Below are 22,031 nucleotides of genomic sequence, written 5' to 3'. Positions count from 1 at the left end.
GAACATTATCTCACTATTTTTGCTGTCTTTTTGCATGACTTATTTCTTTATTATATATATTCTTCTTGTAGTTTATTGTATATTTAATGTATTGCTGTGCAAAACATCAAATTTTGCAATATATGTCAGTGATATTAAACCTGAATCTGATTATGCTCCAGTGCTATCATAAGTAGGTTCTGGTCTCTGATCTTTCTAGGGTGGTCCATGTGGGGTTTTGGCTGCCGTTCAAGCCTGTGTCTTGCAAAAGCTGATCTTTGAAGACGTCGTCAGCAGCAGCACTGAAAGCATGTAAGTACCCCTTGTATGTGTTTTAGTGAGGGATAGTCACAGCTGTACAGCCCAGCCTGGTATGTTAGCTGACAACCTTTGTGTCGTTGCCACAGAGCCTTAGGTTCGCAACAGAATGAATTGAAGATCGCCACTTCAGAACTAGATTGAGGTGGCACAATTTCAATTAAAATGTGCACTTGCCATCCTCCCCACTGCACACTTGAATGTTGGCCAGCATCATAGCTTACATAATTGGAAAGCCCCACAGGGAGAAATTACTGAAAACAGAATGTCATTTGGCATTAATGAGCAGCCCACATGTGGGCTTCTCAGACTGAAATTAATTTTTGCAAAAGATCATGTTGGTTGTTCCTGGCTTCTGTTAAAATTTTGAAAAAGAGATTTTTTTGATATGTAGCCATTCTCCATTACACACACTGTGGCCACTTTATTAAGTACACCTGCTTGTTGATGCAAATATCTAATGAGCCAATCATGTGTCAGCAACTCAGTGCATAAAAGCATGCAGATATGGTCAAGAGGTTCAGTTGTTGTTCAGACCAAACATCAGAATGGGGAAGAAATGTGACCTAGGAGTCATTGACTGTGGAATGATTGTTGGTGCCAGATGGGGTAGTTTGAGTATCTCAGAAACTGCTGCTCATTTGGTATTTTCACACAGAATAGTCTCTAGAGTTTACAGAGAAGAGTGCAATATGCAAAAAAAAACCCATCCAGTAAGCCGCAGTTCTTTGGGTGAAAATGCCTCATTAATGACAGAGGAGAATGGCCAGACTGCTTCATATTTAGCTCATCAAACCTGCTCTGCCATTCCATCATGGCTGATTTATTATCCTGCTCAACTCTATTTAAGTAATGTCAGTGCAGAGAACGTCAACAGATAAATGTGAGTTGTATGAGAGAGGGTGTATACTAAACATTATTGCCTGCACTGTCTCAATAATTCTCCTTGTAACTTCATCAGTTACTCAAAACTGTAAAAAAAAACTTATAACTTCTCTAAGTCAGTACATAACATGTCATTTATATTTATAATTTCTGCCGTAATTACTTAATTGCTGTAGCTGCCTATACTCTAAGATTTCTTTATGGTCAAACATGGCTTCTTTATTTATTCAGTGATACAGCGTGGAATAGACCCTTCCGGCCCTGCAAGCCTCTCCACCCCAGCAACCTCCGATGTAACCTTAACCTAATCATGGGACAATTTACAGTAACCAATTAATCTACCAGTACGTTTTTGGACTGTGGGAGGAAACAGGATCACCGAGGGAAAACCTATGCATTCTATGGGGAGGACGTATACAGACTTCTTACAGAGGTCACCGGAATTGAACTCCAAACTCCGATGCCCCAAACTGTAATAGCATTGTGCTAACCTAATCAAAGCAAATAATTTAATTATTATTCGGAGCATACAACAGTCGAATTGATGGTATTGCTTCCAGCAATCCAGCCTTTCTTTCCACTGGTCAAGTACTGGAGGGCAACACTGATGGGGGAGGCCAGCTCCCAATCGAGCATGGACTCCACTCTACACCGCCTCCAACATCGTCTTACCTAGACTGCAGCAGCAGGAGGCAAGTCCACTTCAGGCCTATTTGCCAGATTCCCCATCTCGCAACCTATTCGCTGGATTCCCCGTCTCCCGGCCTATTCGCCGGATTCCCCGTCTCCCGGCCTATTCGCCGGATTCCCCGTCTCCCGGCCTATTCGCCGGATTCCCCGTCTCCCGGCCTATTCGCCGGATTCCCCGTCTCCCGGCCTATTCGCCGGATTCCCCGTCTCCCGGTCTATTCACCGGATTCCTCCAGCTGAGCACCTCTTGAGGAATCCAGACTTTGATTGGTGCCTGCACCCCAAGCAGTTTGGACAATAAGTTTTAGGATTCCCTTGAGAAATCTCTCTTCCTTACTCTGCTTTCGGATGCTCTTTAATACTTACCTTTCTGATCAAATCATCACTAATCTTTCCTAATATCCTTTCATGATATTCAGACCATAACATCTAGGAGCAGATTTAGGCTATTTGGCTCATCAAGTCTGTTCTGCCATTTACCAAGACTGATTATTTTTTTCAATTTAATACTCCCTCCTTCTCCATGTAACTCTTAACCCCCCTGACCTGTCAACCTCGGCTTTAAATATACCTAATGATTTGCCCTCCACAGCTATCTGTGGCAATGAATTCCACAGATTCACCACTCTCTGATTAAAGAAATCTGTCCTTATCTCTTTTCTACATGGATGTTCCTCTATTCTGAGGCCGTGCCCCCTGGTCCTGGACTTCCCCACTATATGAAACAGCCTTTCCATATCCACTTTATCTTGGCCTTTTAATATTCAGTAGGTTTCAATAAAATCCACTTTCATTCTTCTAAACTCCAGTTAGTTCAGGCCCAGAGCCATTAAATGCTCCTCATATCTTAACCCTTTCTTACCCAGGATCGTTCTTGTGAACCTCCTCAGTCCACCTCAAATATAAGCAGCATTCACAAGAGAAATGTAAATTGAACCAGAATCAAGTTTATCATCACCGGTATGTGTTGTGAAATTTGTTAATTTAGTAGCAGCAGTTCAATGCAATACATAATATAGAAGATAAATAAATAAATCAATTACAGAATATGTATATTGAATAGATTAAAAATTGTGCAAAAAAACAGAAATAATATAAAAAATGTGAGGTACTGTCCATGGGTTCAGTCTATATAGGAATAACTCCAAGTGAATAAGTGAATAGTTGGATGGCTGAAGGGAAGAAGCTGTTCCTGAATCGCTGAGTGTGAGCCTTCAGGCTTCTGTACCTCCTACCTGATGGTAACAGTGAGAAAAAGGCATGCCTTGGGTGCTGGAGATCCTTAATAATGGACACTGCCTTCCTGAGACATTGCCCCTTGAAGATGTCCTGGGTACTTTGTAGGCTAGTGCTCAAGATGGAGCCGAATAAATTTACAACCTTCTGCAGCTTCTTTCGGTCCTGTGCAGTAAACCCCCCCACCCCCATACCAGACAGTGATGCAGCCTGTCAGAATGCCCTCCACGGTATATCTATAGAAGTTTTTGAGTGTATTTGTTGACATACCAATCTCTTCAAACTCCTAATGAAGTATAGCCGCTGTCTTGCCTTCTTTATGACTACATCAATATGTTGGGACCAGGTTAGATTCTCAGAGATCTTGACACCCAGGAACGTGAAACTGCTCACTCTCTCCACTTCTGATCCCTCTATGAGGATTGGTATGTGTTCCTTCATCCTGCCCTTCCTGAAGTCCACAATCAACTCTTTGATCTTACTGACGTGGAGTGTCAGGTTTTTGCTGCAACACCACTCCACTAGTTGGCATATCTCACTCCTGTATGCCCTCTCGTCACCACCTGAGATTCTACCAGCAATGGTTGTATTGTCAGCAAATTTGTAGGTGGTATTTGAGCTATTCCTAGCCACATTGTCACGGATATAGATAGAGTAGAACAGTGGACTAAGCACACACCCCTGAGGTGCACCAGTGTTGATTGTCAGCGAGGGGGAGATGTTATCACTAATTCGCACAGATTATGGTCTTCCGGTTAGGAAGTCAAGGGTCTCGTTGCAGAGGGAGGTACAGAGACCCAGGTTCTGCAACTTCTCAATCAGGATTGTGGGAATGATAGTATTAAATGCTGAGCTATCGTCAATGAACAGCATCTGACATAAGTGTTTGTGTTGTCCAGGTGGTTTAAGGCCATGTGAAGAGCCATTGAGATTGCATCTGGCATTGACCTATTGTGGTGATAGGCAAATTGCAATGGGTCCAGGTCCTTGCTGAGGCAGGAGTTCAGTCTAGTCATGACCAACCTCAAAGCATTTTATCACTGTAGATTTGAGTGCTACCGGGCGATAGTCATTAAGGCAGCTCACATTATTCTTCTTAGGCACTGGTACAATTGTTGCTTTTTTGAAGCAAGTGGGTACTTCAGCCCGTAGCAATGAGAGGCTGAAAGTGTCCTTGAATACTCCCACCAGTTGGATGGCACAGGTTTTCAGAGCCATACCAGGTACTCCTTCAGGACCTTCCACCTTGTGAGGGTTCACTCTCTTTAAAGGCAGTCTAACGTTGGCCTCTGAGACAGAGATCACAGGGTCATCAGGTGCAGCAGGGATATTCACAGCTGTAGTTATATTCTCCCTTTCAAAGTGTGCATAGAAGGTGCTGAGCTCATCTGGTAGTGGGAAATAATGTCTTGCAAACCCTGCAAGAGTTGTCATACGTCCGATGTCGCTTCCAACCGCGTTCAAAATTGTCTCGTTGACCTTGAAATAATAGCCCTCCCCAAATCATACCTGGTTTTCTGGTACAGACCTGAGTCACCAGACTTGAATGCGATAGATCTAGCTTTCAGCAGATGATGTATGTCCTGGTTCATCCACTGTTTTTGGTTTGGGAATGTACAGTCAGTCTTTGTAGGCACACGCTCATCCACACAGATTTTAATGAAGTCAGTAACAACTGTAGCATACTCATCCAGGTTCGAAGATGAATCCCTGAATACAGTCCAGTCCACCGATTCAAAGCAGTCCTGTAGGCGCTCTTGTGCTTCCCTTGTCCATACCTTCTTGGTCCTCACTACTGGTGCTGCAGTCTTCAGTCTCTGTCTTACTCAGGGAATAGAAGTACAGCCAGGTGATCAGACTTCCCGAAGTGAGGACGTGGAATAGCACGGTAGGCATTCTTGAAGGTGGTGTAGTAATGGTCCAGTGTGTTGTTTTCTCTGGTATTGCAAGTGATCTGTTGAAGATAATAGCTTGGTGATTTTAAATTAATCTCACATTTTGCATGAAAGAATGTAATTAGAACAAAAAAAATCTATTTTTAAGAAACTAATTGCCTTTGTTGATTGCATTAACCTTTTACCTTAGCTTTATGGGGAACATGATATGGAAGTTGAATTATAACCATGCCAGCAGTGTACTTCCAAATATATTACTGACATTACAAAGAAAATTAGGCTTTTGCATCTTATCTCAGTGACTGATTCTCTGATACAATGTCATACTTTTTAAGGTGATATATAAATGCAGTTATTTTTGACATTCTCATCATTGTTTTCCTAGCCTCCCTCTGCCCCACAGGGAGCTACGGCCCAGCAATGGGCAGCGATCACAGAGTCTCGCCTTGGCCATCGCAGACATATTGTGGCGTGCAGGTGAAAGGAGAAGAGCCGTGGTTGCACTGTAAGTTTACCAATGGGATGTATCTGTGTGTGTGTGTGTCTGTGTCTATATATTATATATAAATATATTTTATATATGCACTCATGTGGTTCTGCATATGTGTGGCTCTGCCTGTGCCTACTTGTGTGTGAGCACTGGTACCCCACTACCGAGTCTGTCCTGTCCTGTTGCCACTCTCTGAATTTGCTTCACAATTATGCTATCCAAGTGGTTCACAACAGATCCAGTCTTTGTGCAGACAGATGTTAGGCAAAGATGCTTCGAAGACCTGCCATTTACTCAAGTTCAAGTTCATTGTCCTTCAATTGTATGCATGCATACTGCCAAACAAAACAATGTTTCTCCAGACCAAGGTGGTGCACAACACACCACAAAGAACTCACACGTGCCATATAAAGTAATATTACCACAAATAATTAACAAATATTAAATTATATTCCAGAAGATTGACATTTAGCAGATGATGCATTTATAACACTACTGGCACTTCATAAGTGATGAGACCTGGGTGGTGGCAGGGAGTTCAGTTGTCTCACAGCCTGGGGGAAGAAGCTGGTTACCATCCTAACAGTCCTTGTCTTAATGCTATGGTACCTCCTGCCTGATGGTAAGAGATCAAAGAGATTGTGGGATGGATGGGAGAGATGCTTGACAATGCTAAGCTATAATGCCCCACCTCCTCTCCCACAAGTTTCTGTGTGGAATAAACTAGGTGTTCAACCTGTGTTGCTTCCATCCCAGTATCAAAGTCACCCCAGCTTCTTACTGAGCTGCAATGTAGAGATGACATTTGCCTATGTTTGAGTTCAGAGAACAATCTCTAAATCATCACTATTTTGTTCATCGAAGCACACAAGTATAAGGCTTTTGTCACTCAACATCTGATATCTACTGCTAGCAACCTATCAAGTGGGGTGGTGTGGTAGCAGAGCAGTTGAGTATTGCTCCAGAGTCCAGCATCTGCAGTCTCTGGGTCTGCATTTTGAATTAACTTCATGATTAGATGTTACAGAATATTATAATAAATTTGCTCGGGAGCCTGGTAAACTTAAAAAGAATGCAGTCCCATTCTCAAGAGAGTACAGGAACTCCAGTAAATCAGGAGTGTGGTAAACAGGGTGACATGGTAGTGCAGTGGTTAGATATTACTGTGTCAACGACTTGGGTTCAGATCCACTGCTGTCTGTATAAGGCTTGTACAGAGTCACATGGGCTTCCTCTAGGTTCTCCAGTTTCCCTCCACATTCCAAAGATGTAGGGGTTACTACGTTATTTGGTCAGCATGGACATGTTGGGCAGGAGGGGCCTGTAAACCCTGCTATAACTACAGTACAAATAAAAATAAATCCTCCCCTGCTGTAAAACAGTCCAGTTCAAGATGAGTGCCCACATCATTGCAGTCATACTTGTTGCTTTTTATTCCAGGTCAACAGGAAGACAGCAGTTTATCCCAACAGGAAAATATAAAGCTGATGGGACTGTAGAAACGGTATGTCTCCTTTGCAGAGGAGTTATTATGTGTAAAAATGGTAAGATCAAATTTATTAATGGTCCTGGGCGTGCAGACTGTACCTGTTGCCAGAAATCCCATCCACTTGTAGGCATTTATTTATCTGGGCTTGATGCAAAGGACTAATCTCACTGGCCCATAGAATCGTAGATTCCAGTATGGAGGTCCAGACAACATTTAGGTTGCATGTGCCATAGTACAGAGGTCTAAGATGCCTCAACTGGCTTCAGGTGAATATGAAAAAAGACGAGCAAGAAAATGGCGCTTAGTCCCTCAAGCTTGTCCAGTTGTTTAAGGTAAGACCTGTCAAAACTGTCACTAACTTTAATAGTTTTTAAATGTCTTTCTCATCAATAATCTATAAAGTTAAAATAAATAATTTAGAACCTCAGTTATTTAGGTTAAAAATGCTCAAACACATACAATTCTTCAAAACTTATGGAGAGACAAGAATTCTCTTGGTGTTACAAATTCTCCTTAGAAGTTTTACTTTTTACTGCCTCAGTAAAGCAGTCAGCAGATTCAAAGACCCTAGCCACCTCGGACATTCTGTCTTCTCCCCTCTCCCATCAAGCAGAAGATACAAAATCCATCTAAGTACCAATAAACCAATACCAATAATATAAACCAAGCAAAATAATTATTGATGACTTCACTTTTCTTTTCCCTTTTAATCTGGACCTGTGTCTTCGTGGAATCAGTGATGTTTCGGGTTCTGGGCCAAGTCTGATTGACAAAGCATCTTGATACACTTATCCCAGCATTGTACTAGGAAATTCTCATAAGACCAACTTGCTGCTGGACTTTGCTCGGTTTGCATGAAACCAGGCACTGTGCAAGCATATATACAGGATTTCACTTTGGCCGAATGGCAGTAGTTCTCAGCAGGCCAGGCAGCATCTCTAGGAAGAGGTACAGTTGATGTTTCGGACTGAGACCCTTCGTCAGGACTAACTGAAGGAAGAGCTAGTAAGAGATTTGAAAGTGGGAGGGGGAAGGGGAGATCCAAAATGATGGGAGAAGACGGGAGGGGGAGGGATGGAGCCAAGTGTCTTCTCCTATCATTTTGGATCTCCCCCTCCCCCTCCCACTTTCAAATCTCTTACTAGCTCTTCCTTCAGTTAGTCCTGACGAAGGGTCTCGGCCCGAAACGTCGACTGTACCTCTTCCTAGAGATACTGCCTGGCCTGCTGCGTTCACCAGCAACTTTCATGTGTGTTGCTTGAATTTCCGGCATCTGCAGAATTCCTTGTGTTTGCGGCAGTAGTTCTCTGTGCATTTGTATAATTCACCCCATTAATACTCAAGAATTGGATAAGGCAGCTTGCAATTATAAATGCCTTTCCTCAGCATATTGGAGCCAATTATTTCTGCATTTTAGCTGCTTTTATAATTTAGGAATGTGCTTGCTGACTGCACTGCATCAGTAAATTATTTGTGGAGTAAACACTGATTGTTGTATCAGAGAGCCATAATCTGATTATGGGATCTTTTGCGACCACCTGAGATAGTAAATGGGGTTTTGGTTCATCTGAAAGATGACACATATAACAGTGTTGCAGTAAGTCACTTACTGCATTAAATCAACTTAGTTTTTTGTGTCAGTTCTCTAGAGCGTGACTAATCTGAAGTCTAACGTGGATAAGATTACAAACTGATGGAAAAAATTGAGAACATTTTAGAACTGAGGAACAGCACTCATTTTTTAGCCTTCAAAGAACTGGCATAGATGTGACTGGAATGTTCTCCAGTCTTATTTTTCTGCATTTTTTGTAGTAATCAGTTGAACATTTCTTGTTTGTCTTATCCTCTATACATTGACTGTGTGTGTTCTCTGTCCTGTGATTGCCCTGGACACTGCGACTGGGTAAGAAGGGGAAAAAAAGCCCATGGTTCCCTGGAATATTTTCTTGAGCTGCATCACAAGTGATGTCTGCTTCTGTGTCCTAAATTTAAAGTGCACTAACAACTGCAAGCCAAATTACGCTGCCGCAAATGCCATAGGTTAGTGGATGGTCACCTCATCCATTGAGCAAGGTGGTGGGTAGTTTATCCCAAACCACAGATTTCAGGTGGGCAGAACGATGCTCATTTGAAAAGGGAGCCTTTGTTATCATTGACATACTTTGAATCATATTTCAGGAGTATGAAATGAAAATTTCTTGTGAACAGGTCATAGAACATTAGAGCACAGTACAGGCCCTTCAGCCCACAATCTAGTGCCAACCTTTTAACCAACTATAAGAACAATCTAGCAACACACATCAAAGTTGCTGGTGAACGCAGCAGGCCAGGCAGCACCTCTAGGAAGAGGTACAGTCGACATTTCAGGCCGAGACCCTTCGTCAGAATTCCTGTTGTTTGCATAAGAACAATCTAACCCTTTCCTTCTACATAACCCTTCATTTGTATTATTCCTGTGTCTATCGAAGAGTTTCTTAAATGCCCCTAATGTATTTGCCTTTACCACCACATGCAAGGTGTTCCAAGCATGTGTAAAGAATTTACCCTTTATGTCCTTTCTATACTTTTCTCCAAACACCTTAAAATTAAGCCATGTTTATATTAGTTAATTCTGCCATGTGAGAGAGTTTCTGGCTATCCATTCTAGAAAATGCCTCTTATATAGATTGACGTTAAAAACATTTACTAATAATCAACTTTGTTGTTACTGATGTACACTCATAGAGCAAGGTCAATCATAACAATGGGAGAAATCTTTTCAAACTGTTATTGTATTATTGAAGTAACAAGTAGTATATTTTCCCTTTCAGATTATATTGAATACACTGACCAACTTCAAAGATCTGACCACCTTCCTTCAACAAAATGTTGGCCAGGTTTGAACTGCACGTTTTTTTCAGCTTTTTTGTCTTAAATTTTTTTGTTTTACTAGAGTTATGAGTCTGTATGGATTGCCTAACAGACATACAGCCTGGTGAGAGAATTGTTTAAGGTGATGGGGTTTTGTCAGAAATGTTGGTAGCTCATTAAATATTTGTAAACTTGAACTTATTTAAAATTTGTCAGGTGTCATTCACCAGTCAACCCTATCTTTATATTCTGAACTAGCAATAGCTTTCAAGATTCTCTAAACTCTCAGATGCTTGTTCCTCCATCATTTCTGCAAAACACTGTACTCTTGTCTTCCAGTGCTGGTCTCTTGAGTGTTCTTTACCCTTTATTTCATGTTTGCTGCACCAAAGAGCCCCAGCTTCTCCACCTCCCTTTTCTTAAAAGCCTTTGACTCATCTCTCAATTGTCTGATTGCTCTTCTGTGAAATGACAAGGGCATTTTGCTTTGTAGCATTCTTGTTGGATTTTCAATTCTCAGCACTTGCTGAGAATTTATTTTTATCAGGAGTCTGTGTGTGTTTTGGGTTGCTAGAATTTGTGTTTTCGCTTACATTCAATGAGCTTGGTTGTACGGCTGACAAAGTAGAACGTGTGCATCACATCACATCAGTGGGCATCAGTGAAGTATGTGATTATTCTTGGAAGTGAAGCTGTTCCCCCACACGGCATAGACAGTTGTTGTCAGTGTGAACGCCTCAAATTACCTCGTGTTGTGCTTGGAGTAAGTAGTGCAAGAGCCAAGTTCTGGTATTGATGATTGGGATGGGGAACATAGACCCCATAGTGTGAGCAGCCTTGCTACTCCTGTTCTCAAACTTAAGTGGGGTGTTACACGACCTGCATGATTATACTTGTTTTCATTTTTACAAGGCATTTCTGTAGAAAAACCGTTTTAAATTCAATGTACATTGAAGTCTATAGCACAAAGGGCAGCTATTTGACCAAATCAACCAAAAATTAAATTAAAACTAAACTAAAATCCTAATTCTTGTTAAAATGACATAAAGTCTTTCATCTTTGATAACTATTGCCCTATAACTATATCTAGCTTTAACTTCCTGCATTACTTAGCTTCTAACTTTCCCATCCTCACTGACCTGCTTCACCTATTACTTTCTAGCTCGATCTCTTTCCCCTTCCCCCACCTTCATACTCTGGCATCATCCCCCATCCTTTCCAGTTCTGATGAAGGGTTTTGGCCTGAAACTTAGACTGTTCATTTCCATAGATGCTGCCTGACCTACTGAGTTCCTCCAGCATTTTGTGTATATTGCTCTGCATTTCCAGTATCTGCTGGATATGTTTCTGCATTAAGAAACATGTTTCTTCTTTACTATGGTTATTTTGTTTTTTGTCACCATTGACTACTGAAGAATTCTTTAAGACTTAGCATTATTTTAAGTTTTAAAACTTCTCATTGTTTCTTGGAGTTCTTCTGCCCAGGGGGCAGTTCAATTGGGATTACATAGAATTTCTGGTGAAAAAGCTGGCATTCTACTTGGCTAGTCTCTGACATAAGTATGCTTCACTTGAGCTTAGTTTCACTCCATCAGTATATTCCTCTGTTCCATTCTCTTTTTGGTTTTCTCCCAATTATGCTGCCTATTCCCAAAAGTTCAAGTCTTCTAGATTTCCAGATGTCTGTACTAAGTGGAGATGCAGATGACTGCAGATGCTGGAATTTAGAGCAAAAAGCAAACTACTGGAGGAACTCGTTGGGCTGAGCAGCATCTGTGGAAGTAGAGGGGAGATGATCGAGATCCTGCATTAAATCTGAGAGTATAGATAGGAGATGCCCATACAAAGAGTGAGGAGAGGGGTGAAACAGGAGCTGGCAGGCACTAAGTGGAACCAAGTGATGAATTAGACAAGCGTTTATTCAGTTATTTAGAGATACTGAGCAGAACAGGCCTTCCAGCCCAACATGCTGTGCCGTCCAGCAGCCCTTTTGTTTAACCCTAGCCCAATCACTGGACAATTTACAATAACCATTTAACTTACTAGTCAGTATGTCTATGGAATGTAGAAGCAAACCAGAGCACCTGGAGGAAACCCATGTGCACATGGGGAAGGACATACGAACTTTCTTACAGAGGACACCGGAAATGAACTCCGAACTTCAATGCCCTGAGCTGTAAGAGCACTGCGTTAGATTAGATTAGATTATTAGATTATGAGGACACACAGTAATCTTTTATTGTCATTTAGTAATGCATGCATTAAGAAATGATACAATGTTTCTCCAGAATGATATCACAGAAACACATGACAAATTGACTGAAAAACTGAAAAAAAACACATAATTATAACATATAGTTACAACAGTGCAAAGCAGTACCATAATTTGATAAAGAACAGACCATGGGCACGGTAAAAAGTCTCAAAGTCTCTCGAAAGTCCCATCATCTCACGCAGACGGTGAACCTCCAGCGCCGCAAACTTGCCGATGCAGCACCCTGGAATCACCCGACCACAGTCCGACTCCGAGTCTGTCCGAAAACTCCGAGCCTCTGACCAGCTCTCTGACACTGAGCACTGAGCACCATCTCTGCTGAGTGCTTCGACCCCGGCCCCGGCAATAAGCAGTAGGCAAAGCCGAGGATTTGGGGCCTTCCCCTCTGGAGATTCTTGATCGCACAGTAGCAGCGGCAGCGAAGCAGGCATTTCAGAAGTTTCTCCAGGTGTTCCTCCGTGCTTCTCACGGCTGTCTCCATCAGATCAGGATTGTGCACGGCCACTAGTTAACACATACGATATCATTTGGAATGGTCGCGTGTGCCACTACTTCCATGTTGCATCTCCTGTGTTAGCAGAGGGAAAGTGACAGGGAAATGGAAGGGGTGGATGAGGACGAATGAGCGGACCAGGAAAGCTCAGCAAGAGTGGTCCCTGCAGAAGGCAGAAAATGGTGGGAAATAGACAATGTGACAGGCTGTGTGATCCTTGTGCAACTGACGGAAATAATGGAGAATGATGTGCTGGTGGCAGAGGCTGGTGAGTTGCTTATCCCTTCCAGGTCAGGCAAAGGTTCATGTGCGCCTCCTCCAAGAGGAGTGTTAAAGAGTGAAGGCAGCTGAAGAGATAGGGAGGTTGAGGTTAGGGAAGTATTGGAGATCGAGAGCTAGACTGTGAGCTGGTGTTGGTCATCGAAGTTGGGATGCTTGGCGAGTGACGCATCATGGGATGAAATATTGATGGGATCACTTAGCTTAAGCTCAAGGTTGGGGTAGGCCAGCTGAGCAGTGGCAATGCTGAGTCTGGTTTGCAGAAAGGGAAGCAGTTGGTGCTGTACCTCTACTTTGTCAGCTGAGGGAAATATTATTGCTGAAAACTGATGAGTACCTTGTCCGAAGCCAGAATAGTAGATGTGGTTTACTCAAGTGTAGTGGTTTGTCGTGCTCACCCCAGCTTTAGTTGAGAACATCTGGTAAAGGTGTAGAGTCATAGAGCACTCATCATCATCATCATTATGTGTCATATTGTATGATGTGGGTGATCATGGTCTTTGACCTTGATTGTTCTTGACAAATTTTTCTACAAAAGTAATTTGCCATTGCCTTCTTCCATAGAGCACAACAGTACAGAGACAGGCCTTTTGGCCCTTCTAGTCTGTGCAGAACTGCAATTCTACCTAGTCACATTGAACGTACTTGTATCAATAGTTTCCATTCTGCTGGCGGCTCATTCAACACTTGCACCACCCTCTGATGAAGAAGTTTCCCCTCAGGATCCCCTTAAATATTTCACCTTTCACTCTCAACATGATGTGGAGTTCTAGTCTCACCCAGCCTCAGTGGGGAAAAAAGCCTGCTTGCATTTACCCTATCTGTACCCCTCGTAATTTTCTATCCCTCGTAATTTTCTATGTCGTTACCAAATCTCCTCTCATTCTCCTGCGCTCTAGGGAATAAAGTCCGAACCTATTCAGCCTTTCCCTGTTACTCAAGTCCTGGCAACACCCTCGTAAATTTTCTCTGCACTTTCAATCTTATTTACATCTTTTCTGTAGGTCGGTGACTGGAAGTGCACACAATTTTGTTGTGCATTAAATTTCCAGTTTAGAAGCAGGCCCTTTGGCCATCTGCTTGGCAATGTTTTTTCCCCCACCCAACTATTATATAAACCACTCTGTCTCATGTACTTATCTTTCATTGTATCAGTTCTGTACAAATTTGCACTTGTACGTCTAATGGGCAATTAGTGGCTTATCAGTGCAAATGGAGGGGATTACCCTAACTTAGTTTCATTACCATCCATCTGGTTGTAGTTAGAGAATTATATTTGGCAGTCTCTTGTGTCCTTGACCACATTGTTTTCTCTGGTATTCCCAGAGGTTCTATCTTTGGTCTTCTGCTGTTTTCTTCGCCATTGTGCTTTCCCTTGTCAATGTTGTCCAAAACATCATCAGTTACTACATGTACCCACACAACATATACTTCTCTCTCACCACTACAATCTCCTAATATATACCAATGGCTAAACAAAAATTTTGTCCAAAATGTCAGGACGGTTGAAGCCACCTGGATGGCCTGCTGGAAGGTGTGGTCATGGCAGGTCCAACATTTATTGTGGATTTAGGTTAACTGTGTGGAGGGGTCAGAGATAAAAGTAGAGAGAATGCAATCACTGAATATCATTTCAAACAGTGTGTGTCAGTGCGACAAGCTAAATGACTTTTTCTTTCCTCCAAGTTTTATCGTACCAGAAATCTGTAATGAAGACATTTGAACTGATGTTTTGTGTGTTTTTAAAAGCAAATGATGAAATTTGTTTTTATTTCCCCTAATCTATTTTTTAGTTTGAGATTGGACCATTTGGCTGCATTCTTCTGACACTCTCTGCTATTTTATCCAGATCCATTGAATTGTGAGTACTCTGATGTGCTTTTCAAGATTTCTTGGTTATTAATGTCAAACTATACTTCTTATCTCCATGAAATAAATCAAGCAATGTTTCTAGTAGTGAGATGAGATTGTGGAAGCAGGTGAAAAGCTAACAGCAAATCAAAGAATCTATGCAAAGACTCAGCCACCCTCAATTTCAGTGATGAGGGTCCTCAGTGCTCAGGTGTTCAGAGCTCAGCCTCTAATCGTAGTGTTGATGACTATCGACTAACATTGGGTAGGTTTTAGACACTGACGTATTGCCATAAAATTTGTTGCTTTGTGGCAGCAGTACAGTGTAATACATAAAGATGCTGTGGAAGTGAGCGAGGTCCTCAATGAATACTTCTCTTCAGTATTCACCAATGAGAGGGAACTTGATGGTGAGGACAATATGAGTGAGGTTGATGTTCTGGAGCATGTTGATATTGAAGTAGAGGAGGTGTTGGAGTCGTTAAAATACATTAGGATGAATAAGTCCCCAGGGCCCGATGGAATATTCCCCAGGCTGCTCCACAAGGCGAGGGAAGAGATTGCTGAGCCTCTGCTAGGAGCTTTATGTCCTCGTTGTCTACGGGAATGATACCGGAGGACTGGAGGGAGGCAAATGTTGTCCCCTTGTTCAAAAAAGGTAGTAGGGATAGTCCGGGTAATTATAGACCAGTGAGCCTTACATCTGTGGTGGGAAAGCTGTTGGAAAAGATTCTTAGAGATAGGATCTATAGGCATTTAGAGAATCATGGTCTGATCAGGGATAGTCAGCATGGCTTTGTGAAGGGCAGATCGTGTCTAACATGCCTGATAGAGTTCTTTGAGGAGGTGACCAGGCATATAGATGAGGGTAGTGCAGTGGATGTGATCTATATGGATTTTAGTAAGGCATTTGACAAGGTTTCACACTGTAGGCTTATTCAGAAAGTCAGAAGGCATGGGATCCAGGGAAGTTTGGCCAGGTGGATTCAGAATTGGCTTGCCTGCAGAAGGCAGAGGGTGGTGGTGGAGGGAGTGAGGGAGTACATTCATATTGGAGGATTGTGACTAGTGGTGTCCCACAAGGATCTGTTCTGGGACCTCTACTTTTCGTGATTTTTATTAACGACCTGGATGTCGGGGTAGAAGGGTGGGTTGGCAAGTTTGCAGACGATACAAAGGTTGGTGGTGTTGAAGATAGTGTAGAGGATTGTTGAAGATTGCAGAGAGACATTGATAGGATGCAGAAGTGGACTGAGAGGTGGCAGATGGAGTTCAACCCGGAGAAGTGTGAGGTGGTACACTTTGGAAGGACAAACTCCAAGGCAGAGTACAAAGTAAATGGCAGGATACTCGGTAGTGTGGAGGAGCAGAGGGATCTTGGGGTACATGTCCACAGATCCCTGAAAGTTGCCTCACAGGTGGATAGGGTAGTTAAGAAAGCTTATGGGGTGTTAGCTTTCATAAGTCGAGGGATAGAGTTTAAGAGTCGCGATGTAATGATGCAGCTCTGTAAAACTCTGGTTAAGCCACACTTGGAGTACTGTGTCCAGTCCTGGTCGCCTCACTATAGGAAGGATGTGGAGCATTGGAAAGGGTACAGAGGAGATTTACCAGGATGCTGCCTGGTTTAGAGAGTATGCATTATGATCAGAGATTAAGGGAGCTAGGGCTTTACTCTTTGGAGAGAAGGAGGATGAGAGGAGACATGATAGAGGTGTACAAGATAATAAGAGGAATAGATAGAGTGGATAGCCAGCGCCTCTTCCCCAGGGCACCACTGCTCAATACAAGAGGACATGGCTTTAAGGTAAGGGGTAGGAAGTTCAAGGGGGATATTAGAGGAAGTTTTTTACTCAGACAGTGGTTGGTGAGTGGAATGCACTGCCTGAGCCAGTGGTGGAGGCAGATACACTAGTGAAATTTAAGAGACCACTAAGGTGGGGGGTTATATGGGAGGCAGGGTTTGAGGGTCGGCACAACATTGTGGACCGAAGGGCCTGTACTGTGCTGTACTATTCTATGTTCTATGTTACTGTGAGTTACAATAAAAAATGTGAAAATAAGTAGTGCAAAAACAGAGCAAATGATGAGGCAGTTTTCATGATCTGTTCATAAATCTGATGACTGGAGGGAAGAAGGTACTGCTAAAACGTTGAGTGTGGGTCTTCAGGCTCCTGTACCTCCTCCCTGATGGTAGTAGTAAGAGGGCGTGGCCCTTCATGATAAATGTTGGCTTCTTGAGGCATTGCCTTTTGAAGCTGTCTTTAATGATAGAGAGGCTAGCGCCCATAATGGAGCTGACTGAATTTTCAATCCTATGGAGTTTTTTCTTCCCAATCCTATGAATTGACACCTCCATATCAACCAGTCAGAATCCTCTCCATAGTATAGTTGTAGAAATTTCCCAGAATCAGTGGTGACATACCATAGTCTTGATGTCTGGTAGCCACAACTGGACAACAGATCCTAGTTAAAGAGCCAGAAAAGAAACTGCATATGCTGTGAATCTGAAATAAAAACAGAAAATTGCATGGTGAGGGAAATAGATTTAGGGTTTCAGTTTAGTGACCATTTATTAATATCAATTAATGATAAAAGGTTACTGGCCTGAAACGCTATATCTTGTTTCTCTTGTCACAGATTCTGCCTGCCCGACTGAGTATTTCCTGTTTGTAATTTGGGTTAACCCTTGTGTGGAGGCAGATACTCACTACTTCTCCTTCAAAGTTCAAAGTAAAGTACAACCATGAGATTAATTTTCTTGCAGGCTTCCATAGTATGTACTAAGAAACACAATAGAATCAATGAAAGATAGCACTCAGTAAAACAGAAGGCAGCAGAGAAAAGAGAGCATGGCCTGGATGGTGAGGGTTCTTGATGATGAATGCTGCTTTCCTACTCCTTGGAGATGTGCTCAATGATAGGGAGGGGCCAAATCCACTAGTTTTTGTAGGCTTAAATCACCTAATGTTTCAGTGGGCCAGAATGTTCCATTACCTTGCTGTATCTCTACAAAAAAAAAAAGCATCTCCAGTCACTCCAGATAATGAACTCCAGAAATATTCCAGCAAATCTCCTCTGCCGCCTCTCCAAGGCCTGGTTCATTATTGTGCATAAGACCATAAAGCATAGGAGCAGAACTAGGCTATTCAGCCCATTGAGTCTGCTCCACCATTCTGTCATAGCTGATCCCGGAAACCACTCAACCCCATACACCTACCTTCTCACCATATCCTTTAGTGTCCTGACCACTCAAGAAACTATCACATCTGCCTTAGCGATAACCATGGACTTGGCCTCCACCATAGTGTGTTACAGAGCATTCCACAGATTTGCTACTCTCTGGCTAAAAAAAATTACTCCTTCTTTCTGTTCTAAAAGGACACCCCTTAATTTTGAAGCTGTACCCTCTAGTTCTGGATACCCCCACATAGAAACATCCTTCCTATCTAGTCCTTTCAACATGGCTCCGAGTTTGAATCCGGGCAGCCCCTTGAATGTTTTCCATCTGTGCCAGGTTGAATGTCGAGCTAGCAACTCGGCCTTGTAAAAAACAGTCAAGTGTTACGGAAACAGCAAAAATGCTGCCCAATATGCCATACGGCAGGGAGAGGAACAACAACAACTCCTCTTAAATATAAAGCAACAAATCTTTACAAAAATGATCCCACTGATGAAAGGCTTAATCAGGAGTGTCTTGAGGTCAATACTTGATGGAGTGGAAGAGGATGGTGGGGATCTCATTGAAACCTACCTACCAGATACTTCAAAGCTCGGACAAAGCATACAAAGGATGTTTTCTTTCATAGGCAAGTCTGGGATCTGAGGGCACAGCTTCAAAATAAAGGGATGTCCCTTTAAAACTGAGGTGAGGAGGATATTTTTTCAGCTAGAGGGTGGTGAATCTGGAATTCAGTGCCACAGAGGTCATTGAGTTTACAGAGAATGGTGCAATAAACAAAAGACATCCAGTGAGCAGCAGTTCTGTGGGAGAAAATGCCTTGTTAATGGGGGGGGGGGGGTGTCATAGGAGAATGGCCCGACTAGTTCAAGCTGACAGGAATGCAACAGTAACTCACATAACCACTCATTACAACAGTAGTGTGCAGAAGAGCGTTGGTGAACGCACAACAAGTCAAAACTTGAAGTGTATGGGCTACAGCAGCAGAAGATCGCATTGGGTTCCACTGCTGTACGTAATAAAGTGGCCAGTGAATATCTGAATATCTCAGAAGGGTATTAGGAAAAATCAGAAACATAGGTATTAAGGAGCATCTGAAAGTAGAGAAAGGAAGACAGATTTTTGAAGAGAATTGCAAAATTTATTGTCCTTGCTGCTCAGGTGCAGGAATTAAAGAAAATCTGGATTACTCAAGAGGTCAAGTTTGACCCTGAAGAAGTCGCTGTAGTAATGTAGGGCTAATTACTGGTGGGAATTGTAAATTCAAATTACATTTTATGTACTGACTGATGGAGAACTTAGATGAAATTTTTACAGGTTTGAATAACTGGTGAAGTTACATACAAGGAGAATTATTAAGACAGTGTGAGGAATAATGTTTTGTATATGCCCTCCTTCATACAGTTGACCTTCCTTGCACAGACATCTCTAAATTCCAATGTGGGATTATTTTCAAGTTAATGAGAGCAATAAGAATTGTGCTAGTCTGTTCTGGATCAGGCAAGGAGGCACCTTGGCATGGTAGCGTAGTAGTTAGCACACTGCTTTACAGTACCACAACCAGCGTTCAATTCCTGCCATTGCCTGTAAAGAGTTTGTGCATTCTCCCTGTAACCACGTGGATTTCCTTTGGGAACGTTGGTTTGCTCCCACATTCCAAAGACTTAGCTGTGGATGGTTTATTGGGTTAACATTGTCCTATCATTAGGATAGGGATTGCTGGATGGCAGGCTCGAAGGACTGGAAGGGCCTATTCTGTGCTGTAGCCCAATAAATAAATAAATAAAATCCACTTAAAGTAATGCCATTAGTTATATTGCTGACATTTTGGATATTGATGCCAGAGTTATTAGATAAAAACGGTGTAGAATCTTAAACTGAATAAGGCGCACCCTCAGGTCTCTTGACATTGTTTTGACATTTTTGCAAATTTTGTCCCACTCCTTTGTCTCAAAAGTCACACTCAGGTCTTTTCCCCATGCTCTTTTAAGACCCACTCCACTTTTTAAGAAGGAAGCCAGGCAGATGAAAGGAAATTATAGGCCAGTTAACCTGACTTTAGTGGTTGGAAAGATGTTGGAGTCTATTATGAAGGATGAGGTTTCAGGGTACTTGGAAGCACATGATAAAATAAGCCGAAGTCAGAATGGTTTTCTAAAGGGGAATTCTTGCCTGACAAATCTGTCAGAATCTGCTGGAATTCTTTGAGGAAATAACAAAAGAGAGCTGGCTGGTGGCATAGTGGCTTCAGTGCCGGACTTCGCTAGCAAAGGCTCCCGAGTTCGAATCTAGCCAGCTCCCCTACATGCTTTCCATCTGTGCTGGGTTGAGCATCGAGCGAGCAACTGGGCCTCGTAAAAATAAGAAAGCCTGCTAAAAAAAAAACCCGTCATGATGGAGTCCTGATGACTCCACTCGGAGTTGAGGGCTTCTATCTCTTCTAACAAAAGAGAGTTGTTTATTTGGATTTTCAGAAGACCTTTGACACATGAGGCTGCTTAACAAGATAAGAGCCCATGGTATTACAGAAAAGATACTAGCATGGAACTAACAAACATGAAAAATCATGCAGATGCTGGAAATCCGAGCAACACACACAAAGTGTTGGAGGTACTCAGCAGGCTAGGCAGCCGGGTTGAGCCCCTTCAAAAGGACTGGAAAAAAAAAGATGAGAGCATAAGGTGGAGGGAGGGGGAGAATGGACAGTTACTAGCATGGATAGAAGATTGATTAAGTGGCAGGAGGCTGGGAATAAAAGGACTTCTTCTGGTTGGCTGCCAGTGATAGTGGTGTACTGCAGGGGTCAGTGTTGGGACCTGTTCTTTTCATGTTATTGTCAGTGATTTAGATGAAGGAATTGATAGCTTTGCTTTGTAGATGATACAAAGATAGCTAGATGGGCAAGTAGTGTCGAGGAAGAAGGGTGTCTGCAGAAGGACTTAAGCAGATTGGGGGAATGGGCAAAGAAGTGGCAGAGGGAACTGCATGGTCATGCACTTTGATAGAAGGAATAAAGGCATGGACTTTTCAAAATGGGGAGAAAAATCAGAGGTGTAAATGCACTGGGAATCCTTGTGCAGGATTCCCTAAATGTTAACTTGGAGGTTGTGTCAGTGGTGAGGAAGGCTTTATAAGGCATTGGTCAGACCACACGGAGTATTGTGAGCAGTTTTGGGATCCTTATCTAAGAAAGGATGTACTGACATTGGAGAGGATTCATAGGACATTCACAAGTATAATCTCAAGAATGAAAGGGTTAACAGCATTCGATGGCTCTGGGCCTGTACTCGCTGGAGTTTAGAAGAATGGGGTGGAGGAATCTCATTGAAACATATCAAACATTGAAAGGTCTAGAGTGGAAGTGGAGTGGATATTTCCTATAGTTGGGTGGTCTAGGACCAGATGGCAGAACCTCAGAATTGAGGGATTTCCAGTTAGAACAGAAATGAGGAAAATTTTCTTTAGCCTGAGGGTGCTGAATCTGTGGAATTCATTGCCACAGATGGCTGTGCAGGCCAAGTCATTGGGTATATTTAAGCTGGAGGTTGATGGGTCCTTGGTAAGTAAGGGGCTTAAGGGTTACAGAGAGAAGGCAGGAGAATGAGGTTGAATAGAATAATAAATCAGCCCTGATGGAATGCTGGAGCAGACTCAATGGGCCAAATGGTCTAGTTCTGCTCCTATGTTTTATGGTCTTATAGATTTGAACCATGGGCAGGCAGATGGGATTTGTTTAAATTAGCATCATGGTCAGCATAGCCTTTGTGGGCCAAATGGCCTCTTCCTGTGTTGTAGTTTTCCATGTTCTATGATTTTAAAAATTTCATCCCAGTATGACTGAATTAGGACTAGATGAAGTGAACCCTTTATAGCAGCCTTCTCATTCCACTTGATTCATCGGAAACATCTGCAACTGTTAGAGCTGTTTTACCAGTTTAACTGTCCCTACAGCAGGAACAGAACAGTGTATTTTAACTTACATAAACAGTAGAATTCCAACCTATCTATTAATCGCTTTGCTCTGTGAGATTGTTTCAGGCATGTGAGAAATGTCGGTGTCTGGGCTGTGGACAGCCTAAAAAAAGTAATCTTGTTTTCCTTAGCATGAGAAGGTAATGGC

At 42.5% G+C, this 22,031-nt stretch overlaps 1 protein-coding gene across 1 annotated transcript in view; it reads left to right on the top strand.

The window, feature by feature from the left end:
* Positions 1-22,031, top strand: part of mindy4 (MINDY lysine 48 deubiquitinase 4) — a 280,604-nt gene that overhangs the window by 153,925 nt on the left and 104,648 nt on the right. The window contains exons 9-13 of the mRNA XM_072254193.1: positions 200-291; positions 5,389-5,508; positions 6,934-6,997; positions 9,793-9,858; positions 14,673-14,740. Coding sequence (XP_072110294.1) covers positions 200-291; positions 5,389-5,508; positions 6,934-6,997; positions 9,793-9,858; positions 14,673-14,740 — 410 coding nt within the window. The remainder of the gene's footprint in view (positions 1-199; positions 292-5,388; positions 5,509-6,933; positions 6,998-9,792; positions 9,859-14,672; positions 14,741-22,031) is intronic.

Source organism: Mobula birostris, chromosome 3 (assembly GCF_030028105.1).
Source record: "Mobula birostris isolate sMobBir1 chromosome 3, sMobBir1.hap1, whole genome shotgun sequence".
NCBI classification, from domain to species: Eukaryota; Metazoa; Chordata; class Chondrichthyes; order Myliobatiformes; family Myliobatidae; genus Mobula; species Mobula birostris.
This window is presented reverse-complemented; position numbering and strand designations above follow the sequence as displayed.